The 26,472-nt window shown below is 52.8% G+C and overlaps 1 protein-coding gene across 1 annotated transcript; it reads left to right on the forward strand.

Moving 5' to 3' along the window:
- Window positions 1–482: 482 nt before the first annotated feature.
- MALL (mal, T cell differentiation protein like) lies at window positions 483–25,503 on the forward strand. The gene is made up of 4 exons (XM_036262983.1): window positions 483–608; window positions 19,606–19,773; window positions 23,334–23,456; window positions 25,277–25,503. Exons 1-4 carry the CDS (start codon window positions 501–503, stop codon window positions 25,337–25,339), a joined length of 462 nt encoding a protein of 153 aa, XP_036118876.1. The 5' UTR covers window positions 483–500; the 3' UTR covers window positions 25,340–25,503.
- The last annotated feature ends 969 nt before the right edge of the window (window positions 25,504–26,472 follow it).

The raw sequence follows: 26,472 nt of genomic DNA on the forward strand, positions 1-26,472 counted from the left end.
TGTCAGTGACCAGCACTGCGAGTTGGACTTGACCTAGAAGATTCCTGGTCTCCACACTTGGAAAGGGGACTAACTAGGCACACGCAGGGCCGTGGGGAGCCTCAGAGTGCTCTGCAGACTGCTTGGCTCACAGTGAGTCCTGAATAAACGGTCTTAGTCCTGGTACACGCCTTAGCCTACACTCTGGCACGGGGTTGGGGGGTGGTGGCTGTGGCTGGCATCCTTGGAGTAAAATGCTCCAGGATTCGGAAATTCCTAGGAAGGAAGAGACTAAGAAGACTGGTGGCCCGCCCCGCGGCTCTGCCCCGCCGGCGAGGACCATCTGATGCGCAAGCCGCCTTTCGCTGAGGGTTTCTGGCTGGAGCAAGTGGAAGGACCTGCTCGGCGGGAGAGTTTTTGTCCCTCCCAGGCGACGTCCGATGGGTGTGTCGGGCAGGAGGTGATATTTGACGGGCTGCAGGCAGTCGGCTTGGGAGCCCGGCGCCAGGCAGGGTGCGAGCATGGCCTCCTCGAACTCACCGCCCCCCACCAGCATTGCGCCGCCCGACGTGCCCTCCGGGTTGTCGCTGTTCCTCACAATTCCCTACGCCTTCTTCCTGCCCGAGCTGGTGAGTACGGCTGCGGACCCGGAGGGCTGCCTGCGGGGGACCCTCCCGCCCTGGGGAGGGGCACCCGGCCGAGCTGTTACTCTCCGCTCCCTCCTGCGCTCCCCGCGGCCCTGCAGCGCGGGTGGGTTTCCTCCTTCCCCCACCCCCACCGCGGGTAGTGATTGGAGGGGAGGGGCTGCTAGAATATTCTGGATCATCGGAAAGGTTTTGGAAATGGACTTTTATGTTATAGCTTCTTTTCTCTGGCTACTTGTTTGTGCTAAAGTTCCAGATGGGGGACTCTGTCTCTCCCCCTCAGAGGTCTTGCAGGATCTTCTTATCAAATCAGCTGGCTTTGAACTTTGACTTACTGGACTCCCCCTAAGAGGGCGCTTATGACAACCTTGGCCATAAAATAGTTGGGTGAGCCACGCAGTCTGCACAACCGAGAACCTGTCACCACACTGGTTCCCTCTGGGACGCCCGTGGCAGAGTTGCGGTCCAATTCCTGCCAGACACTGATGTGCACACAGTGTTCACTGTGCTCGGCACCCGCTGAGCCGCTGTCATCATCCTCCCTTCACTGGTGGGGACACTCGAGTCTGGCAAACAAACCAGGGCAAAGGAGTTTGTTTTTCCACTCCTTCCGAAGTACCTAGCTCGTGGGCGATACTTCACCGGAGGACCGGGGCATGCTGCGCCAGGCAGGGAGGGACAGATAGAACGGAGTTCCAACTTTCAGACGGACCTGGCCAGGCCTCTCATTCTTGTCATCGGCTTGAAAGGCTGGGCCCAATTGAGCGACCTTTTGGCAAACTGGTTAAAGGACGCAACCAGAAAGGGAGCTCGGAGGGGCGGGCCCAACACTTGGGTGGCTCCAGCTGAAACCTCACCCAAGAAGCAGGTTTCTGTCAGACCTGCCCCCCAGGGGACAAGTGTGGGCATCCTGCCAGATTGATGACATCTCAGTGCTCTTTTAAGTTCTCTGTGCCGCGACTTGGGCGTGTCCCTCACCTCAGAACTACATGAATTGCCAGGATCGTGGTTGATCACATGTCCATCAGGCAAGCCGCTGGTGAGCACTTTCTCCCCAGCACGCATACTGTGCTCCAGGAGGTGACCGGGTAGGCACCAAGGAGAGGCCCTCTGACCTCCTCAGGTCCAGCTGGGGAGAAGTCCATGCCCATCTCCAGAAGGCTACTGTGAATCTGCACGTCAAAGGACAGGCTCAACTTCTAGTCTGGGGGGAGGGGGAAGAAGCAGGAAGAGGGAAAGTCCCAGAGTCCAGGAGAGATCTGTGGGCTGGAGGCTGGAGGGATGAGGCTTCTAGAATCAAGAAGGCACCGGATTGAGCCCTGGCCGGGTGCTCAGTTGCTTGGAGTGTTGATTCCCAGTCGGGGCATGTGCAGGACAGCTATGCTGCGCTCTGGGACATCACTATCTTAGGGGGTGGGATATGCTCAGTTTATTCATTTATTTTTCTTTTGAAATTTTAGATTTATAGCAAAGCTGCAGTAATAATACTGAGATTTCCATATACTCTTTACTCAGCCTCTCCTAAGGTCTTGTATAGTACAACTACCAAAATTAGTAAGTTAACATTGCTACTCTGTATCAACTGCCCTATAAACCTATTAAAGTCTGCTGATTCCCTCTCCCCACATGTCTTTTTCTTTTGGTCTGGGATCCAGTCCAGGATTCCACCTTTGCGTTTAGTTGTCATGTCTCCTTTTCTCCTTTCATCTTCGGTAATTCTTCAGTCTTTGTCTTAACACTTTTGAAGACTATGGATCAATTATTTTGTATAATGTCCCTCTATTTGGCCTGTGTAATGTTTCTTCATTACAACTTTATTTTTACTTCACAAGTAATCCTTATTCATTGTTGAAAACACAGAAAGAAATAGAATTCATGTATAAGCATATATATATATACAGTTTTATCCACAGTTTGGCTTTCCGGATTTCAGTTACCCATGGTCAACCGTGATCTGAAAATATTAAATGGAAAATTCCAGAAATAAACAATGTATACGTTTTAGATTGTGCACCATTCTGAGTGGCATAACGAAATCTCTCGCTGTCCCGTTCTCTCCAGCCCAGGACATGAATCGTCCCTTTGTCCAGCGTATCCACACTGTAGACGCTTCCTGCCTGTTGTAGCCATCTTGGTTACCAGACAAGGGTCACCATAGGGAGGAATCACTGTGTGTTCAGATCACCCTTATTTTACATAAGAGTGGCCCCCAAACCACAGGGGTAGTGATGCTGGCAATTTGGAAATACCAAAGGGAAGCTACAAAGTGCTTCCTTTAAGTGCAAAGATCTCAGTGTATGCAGTGGGCAGCATAGCCAGGAGACCAGGGTCGGAGAGGGGTTTCTACTGGCTGACTGCACTTCCCTCTCCAGCCCAGCATGTCTTCTGCCCACCGGGTCAAGAATCAGCCACTCATGCCCTGGCCAGTGTGGCTCGGTGGTTAGAGTGTCGGCCCGCACACCAAAGGATCGCATGGTCGATGATTCTCAGTCCAGTGTTATCTGTCATAAAGCTGTAACAGTATCAAACCAGGAAACCGACAGTGGTAGGACGTGTCTGCTTAGGTATATGTGTCTGTATTTTCACTTTATGAAAGACCCACCTCAGTACTTGCTTTCACTAACCGAGAGAAATCTGAAGAGGATTTTTGCTTTTATGAAAAAGGCAAAAATAGCAGTGCTCAGTGCTAGTTGGCAGTAACCCATGGAGGCGGTGGCACCCCAGCAGAGAGGGTGGCCCACCCCGCTCCCTAAGGTAACTCGTGCCTAAGAGAGCTCCACAGGGTGTTACACAGCGTAAAACTGGATGTAATGAAGTGCATTTGGTGTGATTTGGTAGGTTATTTTTTGGGTCTGTGAACACTCAAAAAGTTTTTTATGTAAATTAATGGTAATTGCTTCTTAGCTTTATGTCATTTTGGCTTCAGAAGGTTTCTTAGGAACCTCCACTTTTGGCCGGGGGCAGGGAGCTATACTTCTCTGTCTTCTCACATACACGGATTCATGCAGCCACCACCACAACCAAGACACAGACCTGTTCAGTCCCACAAAGGCCTCCCCACTGCTTCCCTTTTATAATCTCCTCCCTCCCACTCCAACCGTCTTCCCCCTCCCCTCCCTGAACCCTGGAAACCACTCTCTAAGTCTGTCTCTACAATTTTGTAATTTTGAGAAAGTGAGATAAATCAATGGATTACACAGCCGGTGGCTTTTTGAGACTGACTTCTTCCCCTCCGCATAGTTCCCGGAGGTCGACCCAGGTAACTGTGTGTGTATCAGCGGTTCTGGTTCCTTCCTTTTCACTGCCTCCCGTGCTCCCGGGAGAGGATTCGCTGGTCTGTCTAAGCAGGGACCCATCGAGAAGCACTTCAGTTGCTCACGGTTGTTAGCTGTTCTGAATGAAGCTGCATGGACCTCACGTAGGCTTGTGTGTGCACATGGTTTTCCCTTCTCTGGGAAGATGCGAGCGTGACGGCTGGATTGTGTAATAAGCGTATCCTTGGTTTTATTAAGAAACTGGCAAATCCCTTTCCAGAGGTGCTGTACTATTTTACATTCCCATCAGAACCGGAAAAAGACTTTTGATATTTTAACATTCAAATTTATGTTAGAGTGGAATTCAGACTTCTCATTCGAAAACAGTATTCATTGCAAAATATAGTCTCTTTGATTCAGGGAGTGTGGGTGCCTGCTGGTGCCAGCCCTGGGCAGGGCCTGGGGACCAGGCGACTCACCCCGCCCCCCTTTCTTCAGAGCAGACAGTGCTGGGTGTGAATGGGGAGGGGTGTGGGGGGGGGTGACCCTGTGATTACCTGATTCCCTACATGGTTGACTCCTCTGCTCTTTGCTCTTTTATGAGCTGGGAGGTGACTCAGGTGACTAGGACTATGAGTATTTTATGAATTAGAGTCCAGGGAAGTCTTGTAACTTTTGACCTTTTCACTACTTAAGTACCAATTAGATTTTCGGCTAATTAAAAAGAAATAGCTAAGAAGATTTCTAGAGAGGCAGCAAGTTAACAGGTGAGATGATTCCCTGGTGTTGGCTGTTTTCCCCTGAGCTACCTGCACAGCAAGTGGCCAGAGGAAATGCTCTCCTCCCAGGCAGGGCTTCCCGCTGGGGAAGTGGGGGGGGGGGGTCTCCCCAAGTCCCCCGCTTCCCCTTCGCATCAGCCTGCAGCTGCTTTTACCCCGTTCCCACGTTTGAGACTTGCTGAGACCTGAATGTAGGGTCCACTGTGAGGGGCTGAGAGCAAGATTCGGCTCACTGTGGGCCGGATTAGGGCAGGCGCCTTCGTTACCGCTTTGCCTTCGAAGTTGGGTTTTCCTTGGTTCTGAGCTCCTTTTCAATTCTCTTTGCTTCTGGGAAGTAGCAGAGGTTAACCCCGTTCATGGATTATCGTGAATAATCTCTTAGAGCTCCTGCCCCTTGTTCAGTCCCGCCTTACCGGCCTTGCCTGGGTCCTGCTGGACTCTGAGTGAGGAGTCAGCCTTGAAAACCCCCAGGAGGCTTGCGACCACAGGAGGCAGAATAGGAAGGGGAGGTGAGAGGACACAGAGGGGCTGGGAGCGTGGGAGGGGCATGGCGCGGAGGCCAGGAGCTGTACAGGCCCTGGGTCGGTCCCTCCAGCCGTGCATCCCCTTGGCTCCCCTGCGCCAGGCCCAGCCCTCGCTCTGGGAGGCCCCCAGAGCATTGGGGTGCAATAAAATAGTTCTTTGGGCAGCCCTGGCCGGGTAGCTGACTTGGTTGGAGCATTACACTGTACAACAAAAGGGTTGAGGGTTTGATTCCTGGTCAGGTCACATACCTAGGTTTCAGGTTCAATTCCCTGTTAGGGCGTGTATGGGAGGCAACTGATCAATGTTTCTCTCTCTCCTTTGCTGTCTCTCTAAAATTAATAAGCATATACTCTGGTAAGGATTTAAAAAAAATATAGAGTTATCAGACGGGTTCTGCTACTTGATCAATGTGAGACCCCGGGCAGGTCGCTGAACCTCTCTGAGCCCAGCAATGGAGAGAGGAACACTAAGATCTCCTAAGACAGCTCTGTGGTGTGCACAGGAGGCGTCAGAACCACGAGACTGCTCTGGAAGTGTCTGCTCCTATTGTTTCCTTGTGGCTGGTCATCTGGACCTCTTCCTAGAAAGTGTGGGCCTCTTGTGAGTGGATTTCAAGTGCACATTCACAAGCAGGTATGAGATGTCAGCACTGCTCTCTCCCCGGGCGTTGCTTTTATGGAAAACAGGAGCAAGTAGATGATAATAAGGGAATAAGAATGTCCTTCCGATGTGGGGCCACCATAAAGAGAAAGTATCTTCAGACCCAAGAATGAAGCAGACAACTCCAGAGTTTAGTGTGGGGTCATTTGCTTGCAGGAATGTAGGGTCTGCGATGGCCCAGCACTCACGATGCTTCTCCTCTAACAGACCTGTTACAGTGCCTCTTTTATACAGTAACTCAGGCACTGGTGATGGGAAAGACAAAGGGGCAAAGAATGCAGCAGGGCCAGTTTGATGGTTATCTTAGTTGTCACACCATTCGGCCATTGCTAACAAACACATTTATGGTTACATCTTAAGGAACACAGATAAACAATTAGAAGGCTTTGATGTGCTTGCTGAGGAAATCCCAGGCACAGAGATGGAGCTAGTTTTGTTCACATCTAATCTATACAGATAAGGTAAGACAGAACCTCTGTCTTGCAAGAGTGATGTGGGAACACCTGGAAAGCACCCGGAAGTCGAAATTGGGGGTGCTCAGCCTCAACTGCCGAAAGCCCCAGGAGATCATCAGGACAAGCTTACTCAAGGGGCTGACATTCCTGAAGGGCTTGGACGGAGGGTTGGGATTAGGACTGCCTAGGCTAGGAGGTAACACACAGGAAGTCGGCTGTGGGGAAGAGGGGGTGATGCGGTCTGTCAGCAGGTGTTTAGTGAGCACCTACTCTCTGCCAAGCACGGGATGTCAAGATAACCAGGCAGACATGACCCTGCCGTATGGATTCTGGGGCCTAACGGGGCAGACGGAGACTAGCCAAAGAGACCGGTGCATGGTGCTGCGCCCACCAGGGTGCGAGAGGAAATGGGCGCCACCGTGGGCGTTGCACAGAGCGGGTAATATCGGGCACTGTTCACGCCATTGCTGAAAGGCAGGAAGAGCAGAGATAAGCACACAGAAGGGCCACCTCCCACCCCCGGTCAGGCCAGCAGGTGGTGCCCAGAACTCCGGAGTGAGCCCACCCAGCTGGTACTAGGGCCTTTGAGGAGGGGATGCTGGAGGATGGGGGTCACCCTAGAGGAGGAGCACAGGGACCTTTGGGTTGGAGCCAACCGTCACTGATACTGGAGTGACCGTGACAGGTCCTGGGAGCCAGAGTTCTGGCCCAAGACACAGAGATGGCCTTGAGCTGAGAGACCCTGGGAACTAACTAACCATTCGCATCCACAGCCACCCTGCCCGTGTCTGGGCCGCTAGTCCTTTTCTTGAACCCTGCCGGGCCGGCCAAACCATGAGCCGTCCTCCCTGAGCCGTGGGCCTGTCGGTCAGCGAGCCTGCTGCAGGGGGGTCAGCGAGCAGGGTCCGCTGAGCTCACAGGTGGCGGGTCCTCCTGCAGAGGTGGTGGGGAGCCCCTTCCCTGCCATTCCGACCTGCTGGACCTGGAGCCCCAGATAAGAAGCTGGCTGATAAGAATGCCCCACCTGCCGCCAGCACCCTTCCGGGGCCTTTTCACCTGGAGAACTTTCCCCGGGCACGGCGGATCTGCGGGAGGCATGACAGCTTCCTAGACTCTTGTCCACATTGACAAGCAGAAGAGGGGCCAGAAGAGGGAGGGTGGAGGGCCCTGCGCCGGGTTCCCTGGCCTTTATCCCGCTTATCTCCAACCACCCCGTACCTGCCAGCCAGCCCCTCAGCTGTCACCACCTCGCTACATCTGCCCCATCTTGGCCGGAGTGGACTGCTGGGGGCCGCACAGAGTCAACCCTGCAGCAAGAGCCACTTGTACCCGCTGCACCGCAACTTGAGGCCCAGCCCCCACCTCCTGCCTCCAGCTGCACTCAGAAGGCGCTGGTGGACCCTGGCTTAGGGCCGCAGTAGCCCCCCTCCATGGGGCCGGACAGCGTGGGTATGGGGCCCCAGAATCTCCTGCCGTACTCCAGAGAAGCCCATCCCTCTCAGCCCCTCACCGTGGCTGGAGTCTCGGAGCTTTGCTTTTCTGCCTCTGCCCTGTTCACAGCCCCGCCCATCTGAGCCCTCTCTCTGCCCCAGTGCCCTGCTGTCTGACAGCACATTGTTCCTGTGTGCCAGGCCACGTGGGTGGGCAGGAGGCGGGGAGGTGGGAAAGCCTCTCCGGGAATCCGGTCTGTCCTCCCAGGAAAGCTGCCCCCGCAGGGCCTGGGAGGTGACGGCACTCGGGGAGGAAGCCGATGGGTGTTTGTCCTCATGGATCCCGGCTCCTGAAGGAAATGCCTGTCTGTGGCTGGGCCCCAGTAGCAGGCCCAGAGGTGTCAAGTGGTGCCACCTGCATAGGAAGCAGGCCCAGGAAGATGAGATTGAGCAGGGAAAGAAGAGTCGAGCAACTGCCTCCTGCCTCCTCTCGAGAGCTGCACCAACCAAGCACCTGCTATGTGCCAGGCTCTGTGCCTTGCACTAGGGACACACAGGCCGCAGGGCAGAGTCCTGCATCCAGGAGCTCAGGGTCTGGGGAGGAGGCAGTGAAGAGAGACAGTGACCATGAAGGAGGTCACCAAGGGGTGCCTGGGGACTTGGTAGTTGGGAGGGGCTTCCTGGAGGAGGCAGTATTGGTCTGGTCCCTGCCCTCAGGGTCTGGTCATAGACAGGCTTGGGGAACGGGGAGCTGGGCAGGCTGTTAACCAGGATGGAGTGGATGGTGACATCCTGGGTCCTCAGTGCCTGACAAAGGGCAGGAACCTGGTCGCTGCTCACAAAATGTCTGTGGGTTCCTGGGGGGAGGAGAAGGTGGGAGACCTGCTTGAACACAGCTCTAGGACTCCCTGGTGACTTCCTAAGGTCACATGAAGGGACATAGGTTAATGAACATAGGAGCCAAAGAGGGGAGACCAGGGTGGGAGCTGGTGTCCTGCTTGTTTGCATGTTTTCAGTACTCTCTAACTTTTCTAAGGTGCATAAGTTTAAAAAAATTAAAAAGTAAAAAACTGTTTGCTCCCTCCCCTCAAGGCTTAGTCTTTTGGGGATTTTTTTCGGAGACAAGAAGGAAAAGTCCTTTAAACTTTGGCTGGACAGGAATGTTTTTATTTTCTATCTTACATTATACTGGGAACCTGGACTGTTTAGTCAGTAAAAAGCTGGGTTAGCAGAGGCCAGGGTCTGAATGGGTGGGTGCGGCCTGGGGAGGAAACCGAGGCGGGGTGGGAGGAAGGCAGAGGAGGCTTGGCGCTGACTCACCGCCCCCCCCAGGGGCATCCTGCCCCTCCCGGCCTGAGCACAGCCCAGGGTGGGCCTTGATTTTCTTGGTGGGCAGCCAGCCTGGTCCTGAGAGCTCTTATGGGCACTGAGGCCTCCTTATATGACCTGGTCACCGGGAGCAGGCTGGATGGAGCGCTGGCCAGCACCATTGTTTCTGAAGTGGACCGGATGAGACAGGGGCCCAGGCTGGGGACCAGGGGACCAGGCTGGCAATTTCCTGCAAGCTTTAAAGTCACAGAGAGAAATTCTCCCTCTGTGAATCAGGATGAGTGAGTGTTTGGAGGTGTCCCAGGTTGAATTAGGAGCATAGAACTTCACATACATGCTCGTTGTTTGGGAGTCTGAGTTCGGGTCCGGGCCTATGATGTCCCAATGGGCGGTTGGGGAAGAAGTCAGTTGACCTCTCAGAACTGGTTTAGGAGGTGCCGATGCCCAGAAAGAGTCCCAAGGCTGCCAGTGCCCAGACACAGGGGCAGGAGCTGCCTGTGGCCTGCACCCAGCACCATGGGCATCGGGGTCGCTGAGCTGCCACAGGGAGGCCTGCAGCAGGGGGGCCACCAGAGTGCCTGGCTCCCTGGGCTTGGTTTGGGCCTCTTCCCTCCAGCTGGGGGTTTCTGAGCACAGCCTGAGGGAGGGGAAGGAGAGGCAAAGCTGTCACAAAAATTGAGACAAATAGTGAGAAAAGGAATGCAGTACTGGTGGTGGGTGAGACCCACCATGCTGACATACGGCCAGCTATGCAGAAAAACCTGCCACTGGGTATCGCCTGTGCAGCTCCTCCCTGGTTCTCAGCTCCTGGCCAGCCCCACCTGAGCCCACACCTTCCAGCCTCGGCCAAAAGCCTGAGCTCTGCAGACCTGAGACTTGGCATCTTTTGGGCTCCTCCTTTGTGCTTTACATGGGGTCATCGCCCGGGCAGCATCTGTTTTCAGAACCAGGTGGTGCATGAAGCTCACTCTGCTGCAGCTCAGCCCTGCCCCAGCCCCCACCTGCCCCAGCCCCTCACCTGCCCCTGCCCCTGCCCCTCACCTGCCCCTGCCCCTCACCTGCCCCAGCCCCCACCTGCCCCAGCCCCTCACCTGCCCCTGCCCCTCACCTGCCCCAGCCCCTCACCTGCCCCTGCCCCAGCCCCCACCTGCCCCAGCCCCTCACCTGCCCCGCCCCAGCCCTCACCCGCCCCAGCCCCTCACCTGCCCCAGCCCTCACATGCCCCTGCCTTCCCCTCACCTGCTCCTGCCCTTCACCTGCCCCAGCCCTCACCTGCCCAGCCCCTCACCTGCCCCTGCCCCTCCCTGCCCCTGCCCTTCACCTGCCCCACCCCTCACCTGCCCCAGCCCCTCACCTGCCCCTGCCCCTCACCTGCCCCAGCCCCTCACCTGCCCCTGCCCCTCACCTGCCCCAGCCCCTCACCTGCCCCTGCCCCTCACCTGCCCCTGCCCCAGCCCCTCACCTGCCCCTGCCCCTCACCTGCCCCTGCCCCTCACCTGCCCCTATCCTTCACCTGCCCCAGCCCCTCACCTGCCCCAGCCCCTCACCTGCCCCTGCCCCTCACCTGCCCCAGCCCCTCACCTGCCCCTGCCCTTCACCTGCCCCAGCCCCTCACCTGCCCCAGCCCCTCACCTGCCCCTGCCCCTCACCTGCCCCTGCTCCAGCCCCTCACCTGCCCCTGCCCCTCACCTGCCCCAGCCCCTCACCTGCCCCTTCCCCAGCCCCCACCTGCCCCAGCCCCTCACCTGCCCCTGCCCTTCACCTGCCCCAGCCCCTCACCTGCCCCAGCCCCTCACCTGCCCCTGCCCCTCACCTGCCCCTGCCCTTCACCTGCCCCAGCCCCTCACCTGCCCCAGCCCCTCACCTGCCCCTGCCCCTCACCTGCCCCTGCCCCAGCCCCTCACCTGCCCCTGCCCCTCACCTGCCCCTGCCCTTCACCTGCCCCAGCCCCTCACCTGCCCCAGCCCCTCACCTGCCCCTGCCCTTCACCTGCCCCAGCCCCTCACCTGCCACAGCCCCTCACCTGCCCCTGCCCCTCACCTGCCCCTGCCCCTCACCTGCCCCTGCCCCAGCCCCTCACCTGCCCCTGCCCCTCACCTGCCCCAGCCCCTCACCTGCCCCTTCCCCAGCCCCTCACCTGCCCCAGCCCCCACCTGCCCCAGCCCCTCACCTGCCCCTTCCCCAGCCCCTCACCTGCCCCAGCCCCCACCTGCCCCAGCCCCTCACCTGCCCCTTCCCCAGCCCCCACCTGCCCTGCCTCACTGCCCCAGCCCCTCACCTGCCCTGCCCCTCACCCTGCCCCCTGCCCCAGCCCCTCACTCCTGCCCCCGCCCCTCGACCTGCCCCGCCTCCACCTGCCACCGCCCTCACTGCCCCGCCATCAGAGGTCTCTCAGCTCCCAGAGGCCCCACCCATGTGAACAAACCCTCCCAAAGTGCAGGCAGTCCTCTTTCTCTTCTGTTGGAAAGTCTTTAGTGCGCCTGTGTCATCCTGCACAGTGTTTTTCTTCTTTCTTTATTTTCTTATTTATTGATTGATTGATTTGAGGGGGAAAAGAGACATCGATTTGTTGTTACACTTATTTATGCCTTCATTGGTTAATTCTCGTATGTGCCCTGACCGGAGATCGAACCTGAAACCTTGGTGTATCGAGATGGTGCTCTAACCAACTGAGCTACCTGGCCAGGCTCTTCTTTCTTTTTAATCTTACATGTTGGTTGTTTGGAGTTAATTTAAAACTCTGTCGCTGAGCCAAGCAGTTCTTCCTGGGGCACTGATTGATTGACTGGGTCTCGTTTCAGAAGTATTCTGTGCATCTCCAAACAAGTGCGCACACATAAGCACACGTGCGTGCCTTTCCTGTTCTGTGCATCTCCAAACAAGTGTGCACACACAAGCACACATGCGTGCCTTTCCTGTTCTGTGCATCTCCAAACAAGTGTGCACACACAAGCACACATGCATGCCTTTCCTTTTTTACACAAGTCAGAGCACACTGGGCTCACTGGTTGTGCCTTCTACCATTCTTAGATTTTGTTTCATTTTGATATAAAAAGTTTTTTATTCTCTTGAAGGCTGCTGCGTGTTCCACTGTGCAGACCTTACTACTGTCGGTGGTCCCCATGGGTGGGCACTGGGGAAGTTTACTATCTTTTCTGTCACCGGAGAGGCTACAGCAGACAACCCTGTGCATTCATCATTTTGCTCATGTGCAGGACAAGTTCCCGGAAGTGAAATTACTGGGTTGAACAGTATGTGCATTTAATGTTTTGATTGATATTGTCAAAATGGTAAAGTAGCTGGTGGCACCATTGTTTAACCTGGAGATGGCAGTGGACCTCAACCCGGGGGCTCTAGGTGGGCTTGAGTGTCTGGGAGTCCTCAGATGTGTAGACAAAAATTGTGCCTATACATAGGTACATTTTTTCTAGGAGACCAGAACTTTTATCGAGTCTGCAGAAGGGTGTATCGTACTCACCCCACTTATTGGTCTCCAGGCTCCTCCAGAGTGAACTTCCCATCGTTCAGGAAGACCAGCCTTGGACATCCCCCTCCTCTGAGTCTTTCTCAGGGAACACCCCTTCCGGTCTTCTCTGTCATTCCAAATGAGTATGGCCAGCATGGCCAATGATAATTACCCACACTCACCCTTCACATGAGAACTGGATAAGGAGGGTCAGTGCGCTGCCCACCGCCTCTGTCAGGTGGACCTGGAGGCACAGATGAGTTAAGTAACCTGCCCAACAGTCAGCACTGGGATTCGAACCCAGCAGGAACGAAGCTGCCCTTGCTCTGAAGTGGCTGCGAGTGGGAGTCAGGAGATGGACTCTGGGGGTGGTCGTCCTGGCTGGATCTTTTGGGGAACATCTAACAAGGCTCCCTTCCCCACCGTTTCAATCAGCATGTCTGGGCGTGACCCAGACCTGGGAGCTTTCTCAAAGGCCCCAGTGACTCCAGGACTTTGAGAAAGGGGGAGCAGGACCCAGCATGCTGTCCTGAGGGGAAGACTCAGGGGCATGGGTTTCAGAAGCTCCTAACCCCTATGCCTATTTCTGGCTTGATTCTTTCCCTTTATTAAACATTTCCCCCCAAAATTGCAAGGATTGATGGTATAGTGGTGAGCACAGCTGCCTTCCAAAATAAAAGCCCCATAAGTGAACAAAGAAAGGCTTTTTTAAAAAGGGCAATTTTCAACTCATAGATTTCGAGATTTCGACTTGGTGTATTCCAATTCATAGTGGCTACTAAACTTTTTGAAACTCAACTTGTCCTGCCTTTGGTCAGCAGGAGCCCTCTGAACCCTGTAACCTAACCCAGGAGTCATTGAAAGTTTTTTCACTCTCTGGTGTGATAAGCTGTCCACACCCAACGTCCCCACCCCAGACCTGGAATCAGCCATTTGTCCCCAGACTCCGACTGGGGGCTATTACTCCAGTGCTCATATCGGGTTCTTCACTAGCGTCCTCGATGTGAGGTAGCTAGCTGTTCCCTGTGTTCTAGAGGAAAACAAGGGACCAGACTCACTGTGAGGCTTCATCCTCCCTGAAAAGAGTCTGTCAGGCTTCAGCTCAGCCTTTGGAAAATGCATAGGGGAGCAGTCTGTGTCCGTTCATAAGAAACAGGCTCTGCCTGAATTGCACTGGAAATACACGTGATCATCACATCCAGTGACACACAACATTTCCGCTTCAGCGCCAGCCCCAAACATCTAAACACGTCTCCGCTCTTGGGAAATACAAAATGAGGACTACAAGGAGAAAGCAGTTGAGGCTGCCAAGAAAATCTGGAAAGCTAAATATGAGTTTTTTAAAGCGGGGGAGGGGGGCGGGCAAACACTTGACATTGCTTTACCTGTAGGGAACCACGCCGGACTGCTTGGCACAGAAATGAGGTTACACACTTCACAGGGCTTCACTTCGCTGGGGTTTGTCTTTGGCACTGGTCCCTTCGACTGTTCCGAAGGTGGAGGGTGTGGAAATAAAAGTAAATAACATTCCTTAGAGTGTCATTGATTGGGCAACACTGAGGCCCTTTCAGAAGATTCCCGTGCAATCCAAGTAGATTCCCAAGTGCTCAGAGGCTAGGTGTGAGACCCTCTGTGTCCTGCCTGTGTCCTGTGTGACCTCCAGCCTCAGCCCCTCCAGCACGCTCCACCTCACAGACCGTGGTGAGAATTAAGTGTGCATGTGTAAGTAATGTGTGTGTGGCAGTGTTGGCGCAGGGCCACCTTTGATGGCAGGATGGGACAGGCACTGACAGGCATGGTGGGGCTGAGACACCCTTGCCCGCCCGGGCCTGGCACAGGCGAGCTGGCCGTATGGGGCAGCAGATATCAGTGGCAGCGCTCTGGTCATAGAAGCTTCCAAGGGACCTAGAATTGCTGTACAGACTGAATGAAGCCATCCGAGGGAATGCATTTACAAGCTGGAAAGCGCCTGGTGAATGTGAGGCGGTGGTGGAATTATCTCGATTCGTTCAGCACACTGTTCTCTGACCCGACCCCCACCTACTTCGCTCCAGGACCTGTGCTGGGCACGAGGAGCACAGCAGTAGATGGCACCGACCATTCTCTGCCCTCAGAGGTCTGATGTGAGTCTAAAATACGACAAGCTCTGGTGTAGTCACTAAATCCTGACTGCCATCCCCACTAAGAGCCAGCAGTGTTTGGGTGTTGGCCATGTGACAGCATTTGGTTGTACTTTCCATGGTGTGGGGGGCAGGACACTTGCCAGGTGCCCTAAAGCTGAGCCCTGGCACCTCCCTGCAGCATCAGCAGTGCCTGGCACTGGGACTGACATGCAGGGGCCCAGTTCAGGGGAAACAGCAGCTGGGGCAGCCCCGAGTCGCTCACGGCAGTTGCAGGCCCAGCCTGGCTCCCGGAATCCCTTGGAGAATCGCTGCTGCCGTCTCCCAGGGGCGGTGCTTCAAGAGAGCCCGGCCTCTGGAGGTGCTGCCCAGCCGCCGAGAGCCCAGCCTGTGGTCCACCTCCTGTCCCCTTCCCTCATTAAAAGCCCCGAATCCTCCATAAATTCCAAAGCACTTTTCCGCCGCAGGACAGCAGCCGTGGAAGCCTTGCCAGGGATAGGGGACGTCCTACGTTAACGTGTCGAGGGGTTTGTTGTAAGATGAGAACTGCAGTCCCAGAAAGTCAGGATATGTTATAAAAAGCAAGTGTGTGTCTTTCCGCCGTGCTGGACGGAAGTAGGTGGCATCTCTAGTCCAGAGGGTCTCTGCCCTCCGCCCTGCGGCGCCCACGGACCCCAGCGGCGGGCAGCCGGAGGGGGGGGGCAGGGGGCTTGTGGCCACCCGGGGAGGGGGGACAGGGGGCTTGTGGCCACCCTGGTGCTGCCGGCCTGTGCGCAGCCCACCGCTGCAGGAGAGCTAACGGCCAGGAGGAACAGAGTGGAAAATGCAAAACAGAAATGATAAAACCTGCCAAACACGTCTCAGAATTGGGAAAGAGCATCTGCTCGCTTTAGCAGAAAGTATAGGTGGGCCCGTGTGGCTCGGCTGGTTGAGCCGCTTCACGTGCACAGATAGGTCGCTCGTGGGCTTCCTGGTCCCGACACATGCCACAGATAGGTCGCTCGTGGGCTTCCTGGTCCCGACACATGCCAGGTTGTGGGTTCGATCCCCAGTGGTGGTGTGTAAGGGCGGCAATCCATGGATGTTTCTCTGTCACATCGATGTTTCTCTCTTTAAAAAATCAATTTTATTCCTAGTGAGAAATAAAAATAAAAAAAAGAATACATTCAGATAAACAGCTGTGCCCTCTGTACCCCTTAACTGACAAAGAAGCTTTTAACTGGCAAAGAAGCTGTTATAGTCTTCTGAGAATTATCACTTTGAACACTGTAATTCTGCATGTAATGTCTCCTAATTAGAATTCGTACAACAATAAATAAATAAATAATAAATACTGTACCTCAGAGAGAAAGAAGATATTCCCAAAGGAATATCTGAGATGCAAGAATATCTTCATAGCTCATGGTAGGGAAGGAATTCTTAAACTTGATCCAAAAAACACAGTGTATAATGGAAACAATTAACATATTGAATTACATTAAAATTTAAAACTCAGCCTAGCCAGTGTGGCTCAATGTATTCAGCATCATCTCATGGACTGAGAGGTCCCAGTTGACAGTCAGGGCACATGCCCAGGTTGCATGCTTGATCCCCAGTAGGGGGCATGCAGGAGGCAGCTGGTCAATGTTTCTCTTTCACATCCTCTCTCTAAAAAAAAAAAATCAATGAAAACATTAAAAAAAAAATTCAGTTCATCAAAGATACCATAAAATGTGTGAGATGCGCCAGCAGAATATATTTGTGATATTTATAATTGTCAACAAAATCCACACTATTAGAAAGAATTACTCTGAATCAGTAAGAAAAGACAAAGTTATAAGAAAATTGAAAAAAATAAAAAAAATTTACAGAAAAGGAAATAATGAAAATAAGCTCATTAGTAATCATAAAAATTAAACTCTAATGAGCTACATAGAAAATCCCAAGGAATATACCAAACCACCACCAAAAGTAAAGAAAAGAAAAACACCCTCCTTGAATAAGTGAGTTTAGCAAGTTGCAGAGTACACTGTCAACACACAATATCAATCCTGTTTCTATCCATTAGCAATGAACAGTTGGAAAAAAAATTTTCTTTTAATTAAGCAATGCTATTTACAGTAGCTCCCCCCAAATCAAATACTAAAGCATAAACATCAGAAAATGTGCACAGCAATCTGGCCCCAATTTACAAAACATTGATTTTAAAAAATGCAAATAACATCTTAATCATTGGAGAGGCATACCATGTCTATGGATTGGAAAACTCAACATAGAAAAGATGTTCGCTCTTTCCAAATTGATCTCTAGATTTGACACAAAACCCCAGCAGCTAGAGATTCAGATATTGACTAGCTGATTCTGAATTTTATGTGGAAAGGCAGTGGAACTGGGGAAGGGGGTGAGCTGTCTCGTGAGATTGGCAGAAATGTGAGTCACCTGCACTGACAACTGTTTTGATTATAATGACTGTACAGAAAGTTTAAAATCTGGTAGTGTGATTTCTCCAAACTACAAACCCAGGAGACATTCTTGGCTCCCTCAGTCACCACAAACCTCCAGTGGTCATAATCTAACAGACTCTTCTATTGCAAAATTATTTTATTACTTGATAAAAGATAAACTCCCATGTGCTCACAGTGCAGAGCAAGCAGTGGAACGTTGTCGTGGTCTTCGGAGGCCTCCATACACCCATTCCCAGCCCATCGCTCTTCCTTCCTCAGGAGGCTGTGCTTAGCAGGTGCTGGGGAGGGAGGGTTCAGAAGGAATTTGGGAGGGGCAGTGAGTTCAGATTTTGTACCTGTTGGATTTGAGGAGCTGAGGAATAGGGCCAGGACTGGGGTAAGGCCAGTGAGATGCCTGGGTGAAAAATGTCAAAATGTAATAAGAAACTCCCCTTCAGGGTCATGCAAGTGCAGTGTTGGCCTCTGTGGAGAGTAGGCAAGTGGATGGATGTGTGGGGCTGAAGGCCACAGAGAGAAATAGGCTGGTAGTGGTCCATGAGATCCACACTACGCGGTCCTTCAAAGCTCAGATTTAACTGGAGTGAAGAGGGGGAGGATGAGGAGACTCGCAGGACATCCTAAGGAGGCCCCGGGAAGGAGAGTACTCAGAGAGCCAGAAACAAGTCAACAACAAAACCACTTGGAGGACCTGGCTGGGTAATTCAGTTGGTTAGAACATCATCCCGATATGCCAAGGTTGCAGGTTTGATCCCCGATCAAGGCACATTCAAGAATCAACCAGTGAATGCATAAATAAGTGGAACAACAAATCGCTGTTTCTCTCTCTCTCTCTCTTAAACCAATTTTTTAAAAGACCACTTGGTGGCCCTGGCCGGTTTGGCTCAGCGGTTAGAGCATCGGCCTGTGGTCCAGAGAGACCCGGGTTCGGTTCCTGCTAAGGGCATGTACCTCGGTTGCAGTTTGTCCCCAGACCTGGTTGGTCGTGCGGGTGGCAGCCACTCGATGTGTCCCTTTCACGTCGATGTTTCTCTCTCTCTCCCTCCCACTCTATCTGAACAAAAAATGGAAAAATGTCCTTGGGTGAAGATAAAAAACAAACAAAAAACACTTGGTGCCCTGGCTGGTGTGGCTCAGTGGTTACAGCAGCGGCCTCTGACCTTCACGAAGGGTCTTGGGTTTGATTCCCAGTCAAGGGTACGTACCTGGGTTGCAGGTTTGATCCCTGGCCCCTGTCAGGACTCGTGCAAGAGGCAACCAATTGATGTGTCTCTGTCACATTGATGTTTTTTTCTCTCTCTATCTTCCCTCCCTTCCTTTCACTCTCTCTAAAACTTAATGGAAAAAATACACTCAGGTGAGGATTAACAACAACAACAACCAAAAAAAAAAACTACAAACCACACACTTGGAGCTCATGTAGAAGTTCTCTTCCAGGCCTCTAACTGGATGTGCCTCTAGTGGACATGTAGTTCCTCCCCTAGGCTCACCAACAGGGGGGTAAGCCCAGCCCCAAAGCAAACAAACGCAGGGCCTAGAGAAGACAGGAAAAAGGCTTGGCTTCTCCACCAAGGGGGTAATAAATGGCAGGACACAGTTAAGAGATAATTACATTAAAATTGTATTGCCCAGCTGGAAACTGACCCCAGGGCATCAGATAGTATAAACTGAGGTGGGGGTGGGGGAACCAAACAGTGCCCACAGGACCAGGCAGGTACTGCCGGCGGCGGGCGCAGAGAGCTGGGCGGAGGAGGGTACTATTCCACAGTGAAAATGAGTGAGGAACTGCCACACAATGGCGTGGGGTTGCAGGGGAGGGCGATGTGGTCCACTGCGGACTCCAGGTCCTTTTTAAGGAGACAGTCACAACTCAGTTCAGCCTACTCTTGCCTGGGATATGGGTTCGCTATAGCCAGAACTATCGATTTCTCAAGAAATGTTTGAAATCTGGCTTTCTTTCGTGAAATGTCTTCTTTAAATATTGATCACTCATTTAGACACATTTAAAAAACTTGCCCTGGCCGCTTTTTCTCAGTGGTTAGAGCATCGGCCCTTGGACCAATGAGTCTTGGGTTCAATTCTGGTCAAGGGCACATACCTAAGTTGCAGTTTGTCCCCTGCCCCAGTTGGGGTCATGCAGGAGGCAGCCAGTAGATGTGTCCCTCTCACATTGATGTTTCTCTCTCTCTTCTTCCCTCCCTCCCTCCCACTCTATCTGAAGATAAATAGACAAATATCCTCAGGTGAGGAATAAAATAAATAAACAACTGTATATGCCAGCACTGTTTGGGCCAAGAAGACATGTCCACAAGCCAAATTTAGCCAACTATGGACAACCTCTGTGTTAACCCCTTGGATTTTTTTTAACATAATTTACTGTCTCAGGGGGCCAGCCTTCCTCCCCATTTCCCTGGATTCCTACCTAACTGCACCTGAAAAGCTTTTAACCAGAGACAGAGAAGAGAGACCCTGCAAAGGGAAACAAGCAAATGAAACCTCTCCTTCAGTGGTTTTCTCTTACAGGTGTTTGGGTGCTGGGTCTGGATCCTGGTGGCCGCCACCCACGTGGGAAACCCGCTGCTGCAAGGGTGGGTGATATATGTGTCGCTGACCTCGTTCCTCATCTCCCTCATGTTCCTGTTGTCTTACTTGTTTGGATTTTACAAGAGATACGAGTCCTGGAGAGTCCTGGTAAGAATTGGTGAGGGGGATTCAGGCCTTCGGGCTTCTCCCAGACTGGCGTCCTGGGCGTTGTGAGGACAACAGGCTTTCTGGGGGCGGGGGAGAACTAGAGATCTTTCCTGGGCTGGACCCCGTAGAACCAAGGCTTTTTAGGTGAATGTGTTTACCGTGGAACCGAACGAAAGCGCTGCTCTGCCAGTAAAGCTCATTGTCTTCCCCTCCTGTGCCTTCCTTGTTGGGAACATGCACATTCCGTACACGGTTGACCCTTAAACAGCGCGGGATTAGGGAGCCCGAACTCCCACACAGTTGAAAATATACTTATAGCATTTGACTCCCCCAAAGTATGATTACTAATAGCCTATTGTTTATTGACCAGAGGCCTTGCTGATAACATAAACAGTCAATTAACACCTTTTGTATGTTACATGTATTATATATTGTATTCTTACAATAAAGTAAGCCAGAAAAAAGAAAACTGACCCCAGGCCATCAGATACTATAAAATGGGGGGTCGGGGACAACCAAACCAAGTGCTCACAGGACCAGGGGACCAGGCAGGCATGTCAATGAGTGACAGGAGCCAGGAGAAGGAGAGTGAAAGTGAGTGTCAGAATGTGCCACACAATGACATGGGGTTGTAGGGGAGGGGGTTGTGGTCCACTGAAGTCTCCGGGTCCTTTTTTTTTTCTTTTTCTTTATCCTCAATGGAAAATGAGGACATTTTTCCATTTTTTGTTCAGGTAGAGTGGGAGGGAGAGAGAGGAAGAGAGAGAGACATCGACATGAAAGGGACACATCGAGTGGTTGCCACCCGCACGACCCAACCAGGGCCGGGAACAAACTGCAACCAAGGTATGCGCCCTTAGTGGGAACCGAACCCGGGTCTCTCTGGACCACAGGCCAACGCTCTAACCGCTGAGCCAAAATGGCCAGGGTATCCAGGTCCTTTTTAAAGAGACAGTTACAACCCATTTCAGCCTTCTCTTGCCTAGGAAATGGGTTCACTGTAGCCAGAACTATGGATGTCTCAAGAAATGTCTGAAATCTGGATTTCTCATGTGAAATGTCTTCTTAAGAAAACCATGGCCCTGGCCAGTTTTGCTCAGCGGTTAGAGCGTCGGCCTATGGTCCAGAGAGACCAGGGTTCGGTTCCCACTAAGGGCACGTACCTCGGTTGCAGTTTGTCCCCGGCCCTGGTTGGGTCGTGCGGGTGGCAGCTACTCGATGTGTCCCTTTCAAGTCGATGTTTCTCTCTCTCTCTCTTCCTCCTACTCTATCTGAACAAAAAATGGAAAAAAAATGTCCTCAGGTGAGAATAAAAAGAAAAGAAAAGAAAACCGTGAAGAAGATATACATTTACAATATTTATTGAAAAAAATCCACTTTTAAATAGACCCGCACAGTTCAAATCCGTGTTGGTCAAAGGTTGACTGTACTCCTGACACATTTTCCCTAAATCTCATTCAGTAAAATCAGTGGAGCAACATCGAAGAAAATGTTAGCAGGAAAAAGTCACCCTACTCTCGAGGTCCTATCACAACCAGTGGGTTCATTCTCCCGTATTCCTCACAAATTTTGTGCAAAATGTGTATATATTTCAATCACACTGAACCAGTAATTTGGATGTCAATTTTTTCACTTAATATTACATCATTAGTTTTTTTTCATTTTGTCACATAATTTAATAACCATGAAAATGTTTCTATATTGAGCAACTTAAAATATACATAAAAGGCCCGGCCAGTGTGGCTCAGTGGTTGAGCATCGATCCATGCACCCAGAGGTCGCCAGTTTGATTCCTAGTCAGGGCACATGCCCAGGTTGTGGGCCCAATTCTCAGTGCAGGGCATGCAGGAGGCGGCCAATCGATGGTCTCTCTCATCAATGTTTCTATCTCTCTCTCCCTCTCTCTCTAAAATCAATAAAGAAAAAAAAATACACACAAAAGTATAGAGGGTTATGTTACCGACGCTCGTGTAGCCATAGCTCAGATCCCAGCATTATCCAGATTTACCACATTTGCTCACCTTGCCTTGGTTTTTTCCTGAAGAATTTCAAAGCAAACCTCAACTATCATGTCATTCCATTCCCTACACTTCAGTATACCTCCAAAAAATTCAGCTTTCTTACATTTTCACATGCAAAGTCAACAGTAATCCTCAGTGTCATCTGAGACCCAGGCACTCAGGGTTCCCGGTCATCTCTGGGACGTCTTTTCTCCGTTGGCTGTTTGAGCCGGGACCCTCACCGGGACCCTCACCGGGACCGTGGGTCACACTTGGCAGTTCCGGTGCCTGGATACCGTTAGTCCAGAATGACTCTCCCTGCCAGTGACCTTGAAGACACTGGGTCAGCTGTCCTGTAGGATGTCCCTCATTTTGGGTTTGTCTGTTTGCTTCTTCCTGATGTGACTCAGCTCACCCCCCAGTCCCCAAACCCTAAGCTGGCGGTGAGCACTGCAGGCTGACGGAGAGCGGTGAGCCTCGCAGCAGAACACTTCGCAAGTGGCTTCAGGCCACGTCACACAGTGACTAGGGACTCCTTTCTTGGGGAGGGTGACAGTCTTGCCTCACCAACTTTTTCTCTAATGCATTTTTTTCATCTACTGATGAGTTTTCCTGAACTGAATATTCCATACAGCGTTGCAAAATGCCGACTCCCTATGACGACATTCCTTCCAGAACTGATAACCACTTTTTTTTTTTTCTTTTATCCTCACCTGAGGACATTTTTTCGTTTTTTGTTCAGGTAGAGTGGGAGGGAGAGAGAGAGAGAGAGAGAGAGAGAGAGAAACATCGACATGAAAGGGACACATGGAGTGGCTGCCACCTGGACGACCAACCAGGGCCGGGACAAACCGCAACCGAGGTACATGCCCTTAGCAGGAACCGAACCCGGGTCTCTCTGGGCCGCAGGCAGACGCTCCAACTGCTGAGCCAAACCGACCAGGGCTGATAACCACTTTTAACGGCTGCATAGCATTCTTGCTGAACTAAAGAACACGGCTCAGAGTTTAGCACAGAGGTTTCCGAATTGAAACCTGAAATCAGATGAGCTGACTCTACCAACTCTACTGCTCAGCCTCAGTTTCCTCCTCCATAGACAGAGATAATAGTAGAGCAGCCTCATGAAACTAGCACATAGTAGGTGTTCATAACACGAATGGTTAAGAGCATAAGCTTGGAGTTGACATGGCCTGGTTCGAATCCTGACTCAGCCTGTATTCATCCACCTGAACCTGGCTTTCCTTCCCCAAGATGGCACGAATGAGAGGTAGGAGCCGCCTCCTTGCCGACAGGGTTAAAGGAGAGAAGTGAGAAAATGGCCGGGCCTGGCGCTCGGCACAGAGTCAGCTCTCAATCAGTGTTGGCTGCTATTGATATTATCACTGCTGTTTATCAGTCCACTATGTTCACTACACAGATGTGTCATTAGAAACACTGCAAAAAAAAAAAAAAAAAAGCAGGAGCTGGGGAGCAGGACTGGCCTGTGTCTGCTCCCCCAGCCGGGCAGTGGGAGGGGAGCTGGGGAGGCGCCCGTGTGATGTGCCCGGGCTCTGCCTACAGGACAGCCTGTACCACGGGACCACCGGCATCCTGTACATGAGCGCGGCTGTCCTGCAGGCCCACGCCACCATCGTCTCTGAGACCCAGGACCTGAACAACTACATGACGAACAGCGCAGCCTCGGTGAGTGCTGGCCCTGGCCGTGTGGGGACGGCTGCCAGTGGGCTTGGTTCTGCCTCCTGCAGAACAGACCACCTGAGCCCTGGGGCCCACGGAGCCGGGAGGGCAGGAGAGGGGGGGTGTGGGGGGCGGCACGTGTGCCCAGGCCCAAGTTCAGGTGTCACCTTTCATCTTCTGTTTTTCCCACCCCCGCCCTCTTACATCCACTTCACTTCCCTTAGAATATTTTTTTTTCCAAAACTCAAATTGGAACATGCGTCACTCATCGCTGTGGAGTGGAGCCCAGATTCCTCAGCTGGCTGCACTGTCCGGGTGTCCTTTTATTTCACGAATGGGACCCAAGGCAAGGTGGCCCAGCCAAATGGTGGGACAGGCAGGACCCCAGACCTTAGGCCCAAGGGACCGGACTCCAGGCCCTTTTGCTCCCCTCCTAGTCTCTGCACAGCGCCTCCTTCCTCCCTGTATGCAATGGCGCCCTCATGCGGCAGGAAGCTCACAGCAGGCAGATTCCTCCTCCGACAGGCCTAACCTTTAACCCAACCTGGGAGACTTCCAAGGCAGGACTCTAGTACCCAGGCTGGGTCCCAATCACCATGGTGTCACTATGACCAGAAAGGTCAAGTCCATGTCACTGGGGGCTCCCATGAGGATCAGGTGGCAAAGGGGTGCAGCATGGGGTGCTGTTCTAGCCTAAGAATGGGGTGCCAGGCAAGCACCGTGACCCACCAGGGTAGCCACAAGTATTCAGCTGTCCCTCCAGCCTGTCTGCCCTTCGCGGCCTGGCCCAGCACCTGCTGCCGGCTCTCAGTTTGCTGCTGCAGCCGCACTGGCCTCTTTGCTGCCCTGAGCACACAAGACGCGCTCTGGCCTCAGGGCCTTGGCAGGGACCCCCTCGCCCCAGGACAGGAGCTTTGAATGTTCACTGTTATAGCCACTGTCATTTCTGAACTATAGCCGGCACCTAAAAGATACTTGTTGAATGAATGAATGAATGAGAACAGAGTGTGAGTGGTCAGCAGGACAGGCTGGGGCAGTGGCCAGGCCTGGAAGACATGTTAAGGGCAAGGACCTCTATCCTGAGAAGTGGGGTTATCATGGTTTTCATCACATGCTGGTGAAACAAGGTCATGTTTTCCTCTCAGGCAGGTTAGAGGGGCCGAGTGGGCAGAAACGGACAGGTGGCGGCCATGAGAAGTCCTGGCGAGGGATCGGGCACTGAGACGAGGGAGGAGTGTATCATCAGGCAGTGCAGTCAGATGACCTTTGACTTTGGCCACGGTGGGTGGAGGAGGGAAGAGTGGGGGGGGTCACAGGTGTCCGGCTTGTGGAGCTGGACAGGAGGAGGGCCCTGACGCTGACTGAGCTTGTCCGGCTTGTGGGGAAATCTCAGGAGCTCAGTCTGGACCATCAAGAGCTGAAGGAGCCTCTGGGTCTCAGGAGGAGCTGACTAGCGGGCTGAGCGGAGTCTGGGCTGGCGAGTGAAACTGTGGGAGCTGTCAGAGCACAAATGGTGACTGAAGGTGACAAGGGGAGACACCATGACAAGAGGACAGCACGAGAGAGCAGGCCCAGGGCAGGTAGGGACGCACAAGTCTGTAAATGAGGCACAAGCAGGACAGGGGAGTATGGCCTCAGGATACCCCTGGTGGACAGTTTCAGGGAGTATGGAACAGCTGGCTGGTGGCTGCTGTCCTCAAGCAGACCCAGGACACAACAGGGTCAGAGCATGTGCCACCTGGGCAGCAGCGCCTGAGGGTCTCTTATAGGAATGGGCAGCGGCCAGCACAACCGTCTATAACTCAATCACTCTCATCCCCTTCCAGTTTTTCGCCTTCATCACTACCCTGTTCTACATCCTCCACGCCTTCAGCATCTACTATCACTGAGGAGCCCAGGAGTCCTGCCCTGTGGGAAATGCTCTTCGAACCTGAATCACTGGCTCTCAAAGGTTGCGTCAGCATTTGCCATCTGGATGATAAACAGATTAACGACACGACAGTGGGACGAACAGACCATCTTTTCAGACTGAGTGATAAAATCATACTCTGCATATTCTCTTGGACATTTTAATTCGTTGTGGTGAATATGGAAACGCTGTTATTATCCCTTGCCTGGGAAAGAACCGGCTCTTGGGATTATGTGACAGCAAACCTAGCTCTTCCAGAAAACTAGTCTCCAAAGCCCTTACTATCGAGAATCCTGATCCACCGTCACGCCTGGCTGGGGACTCTGTCTCAGCAATTAGTGTCTCCAGAGCAAGTGTATGGAAACATTCAGCCTTAGTTTCTTAAAATCAAAATGGTGCTATCAAGGCCTCCACATCTCTGCTTAGATGGAGACCTTCTGTCCCGTGGTTCTGCTCTGATTTGCAGCAAAGACCAGCATGTCACACTGCCACCGCCCATTACACCGCCCTTTGCTTTCCTCCCCAGCTTTGGGATCCAATATAGAGGGTAGATTTGCAGGAAAATAAGTGATTGACGATAAAATTGTTATATAGTAAGACCTGGGTGGAGAGGGCCTCTCGGAAAACCGCATGGCAGTAGGACCCCTGTGTCAGGCTTCCAGGACCCCCCCGCCCCGCAAGGACTAGAAAGCACTTTGTCCCTCACAAAAGACCTTCGAGGAGGGAGGCAGGATGTGACATGCAAAGATTCTCCTCTGGGCTCCTGTCACTTATGTGGGGCATTTCAGGAGGCTGGGAAAGGAACCCTGTCCAAAGGATGTGTTTGTCTGTGGGTGCCCACTCCCCTTGGGTCCCCTGTGTGGTGCCACTCCGCTGCCGCCTGCCGTGAGGGGCTCGCTCGGGCTGGACACACAATGCATTTGACTTGTGGTTCATTCTCAATGACAAGGCTGGCACTATGCACACAGAAACATAATGAGGCATTTGGCTTCAAAGTCAAAGTTTTCCTGAGAAAGCTGTGCATCGGAGACTCCTCCACCCTGGCCCGGCCCCCCCACGGGTCTCCTGACCTCTCAGGCCGGGCACAGCCCGTAACTGCACGCACCTGCTGTC

This window comes from Molossus molossus, unplaced genomic scaffold (genome assembly GCF_014108415.1).
Source record: "Molossus molossus isolate mMolMol1 unplaced genomic scaffold, mMolMol1.p scaffold_m16_p_15, whole genome shotgun sequence".
NCBI lineage: Eukaryota > Metazoa > Chordata > Mammalia > Chiroptera > Molossidae > Molossus > Molossus molossus.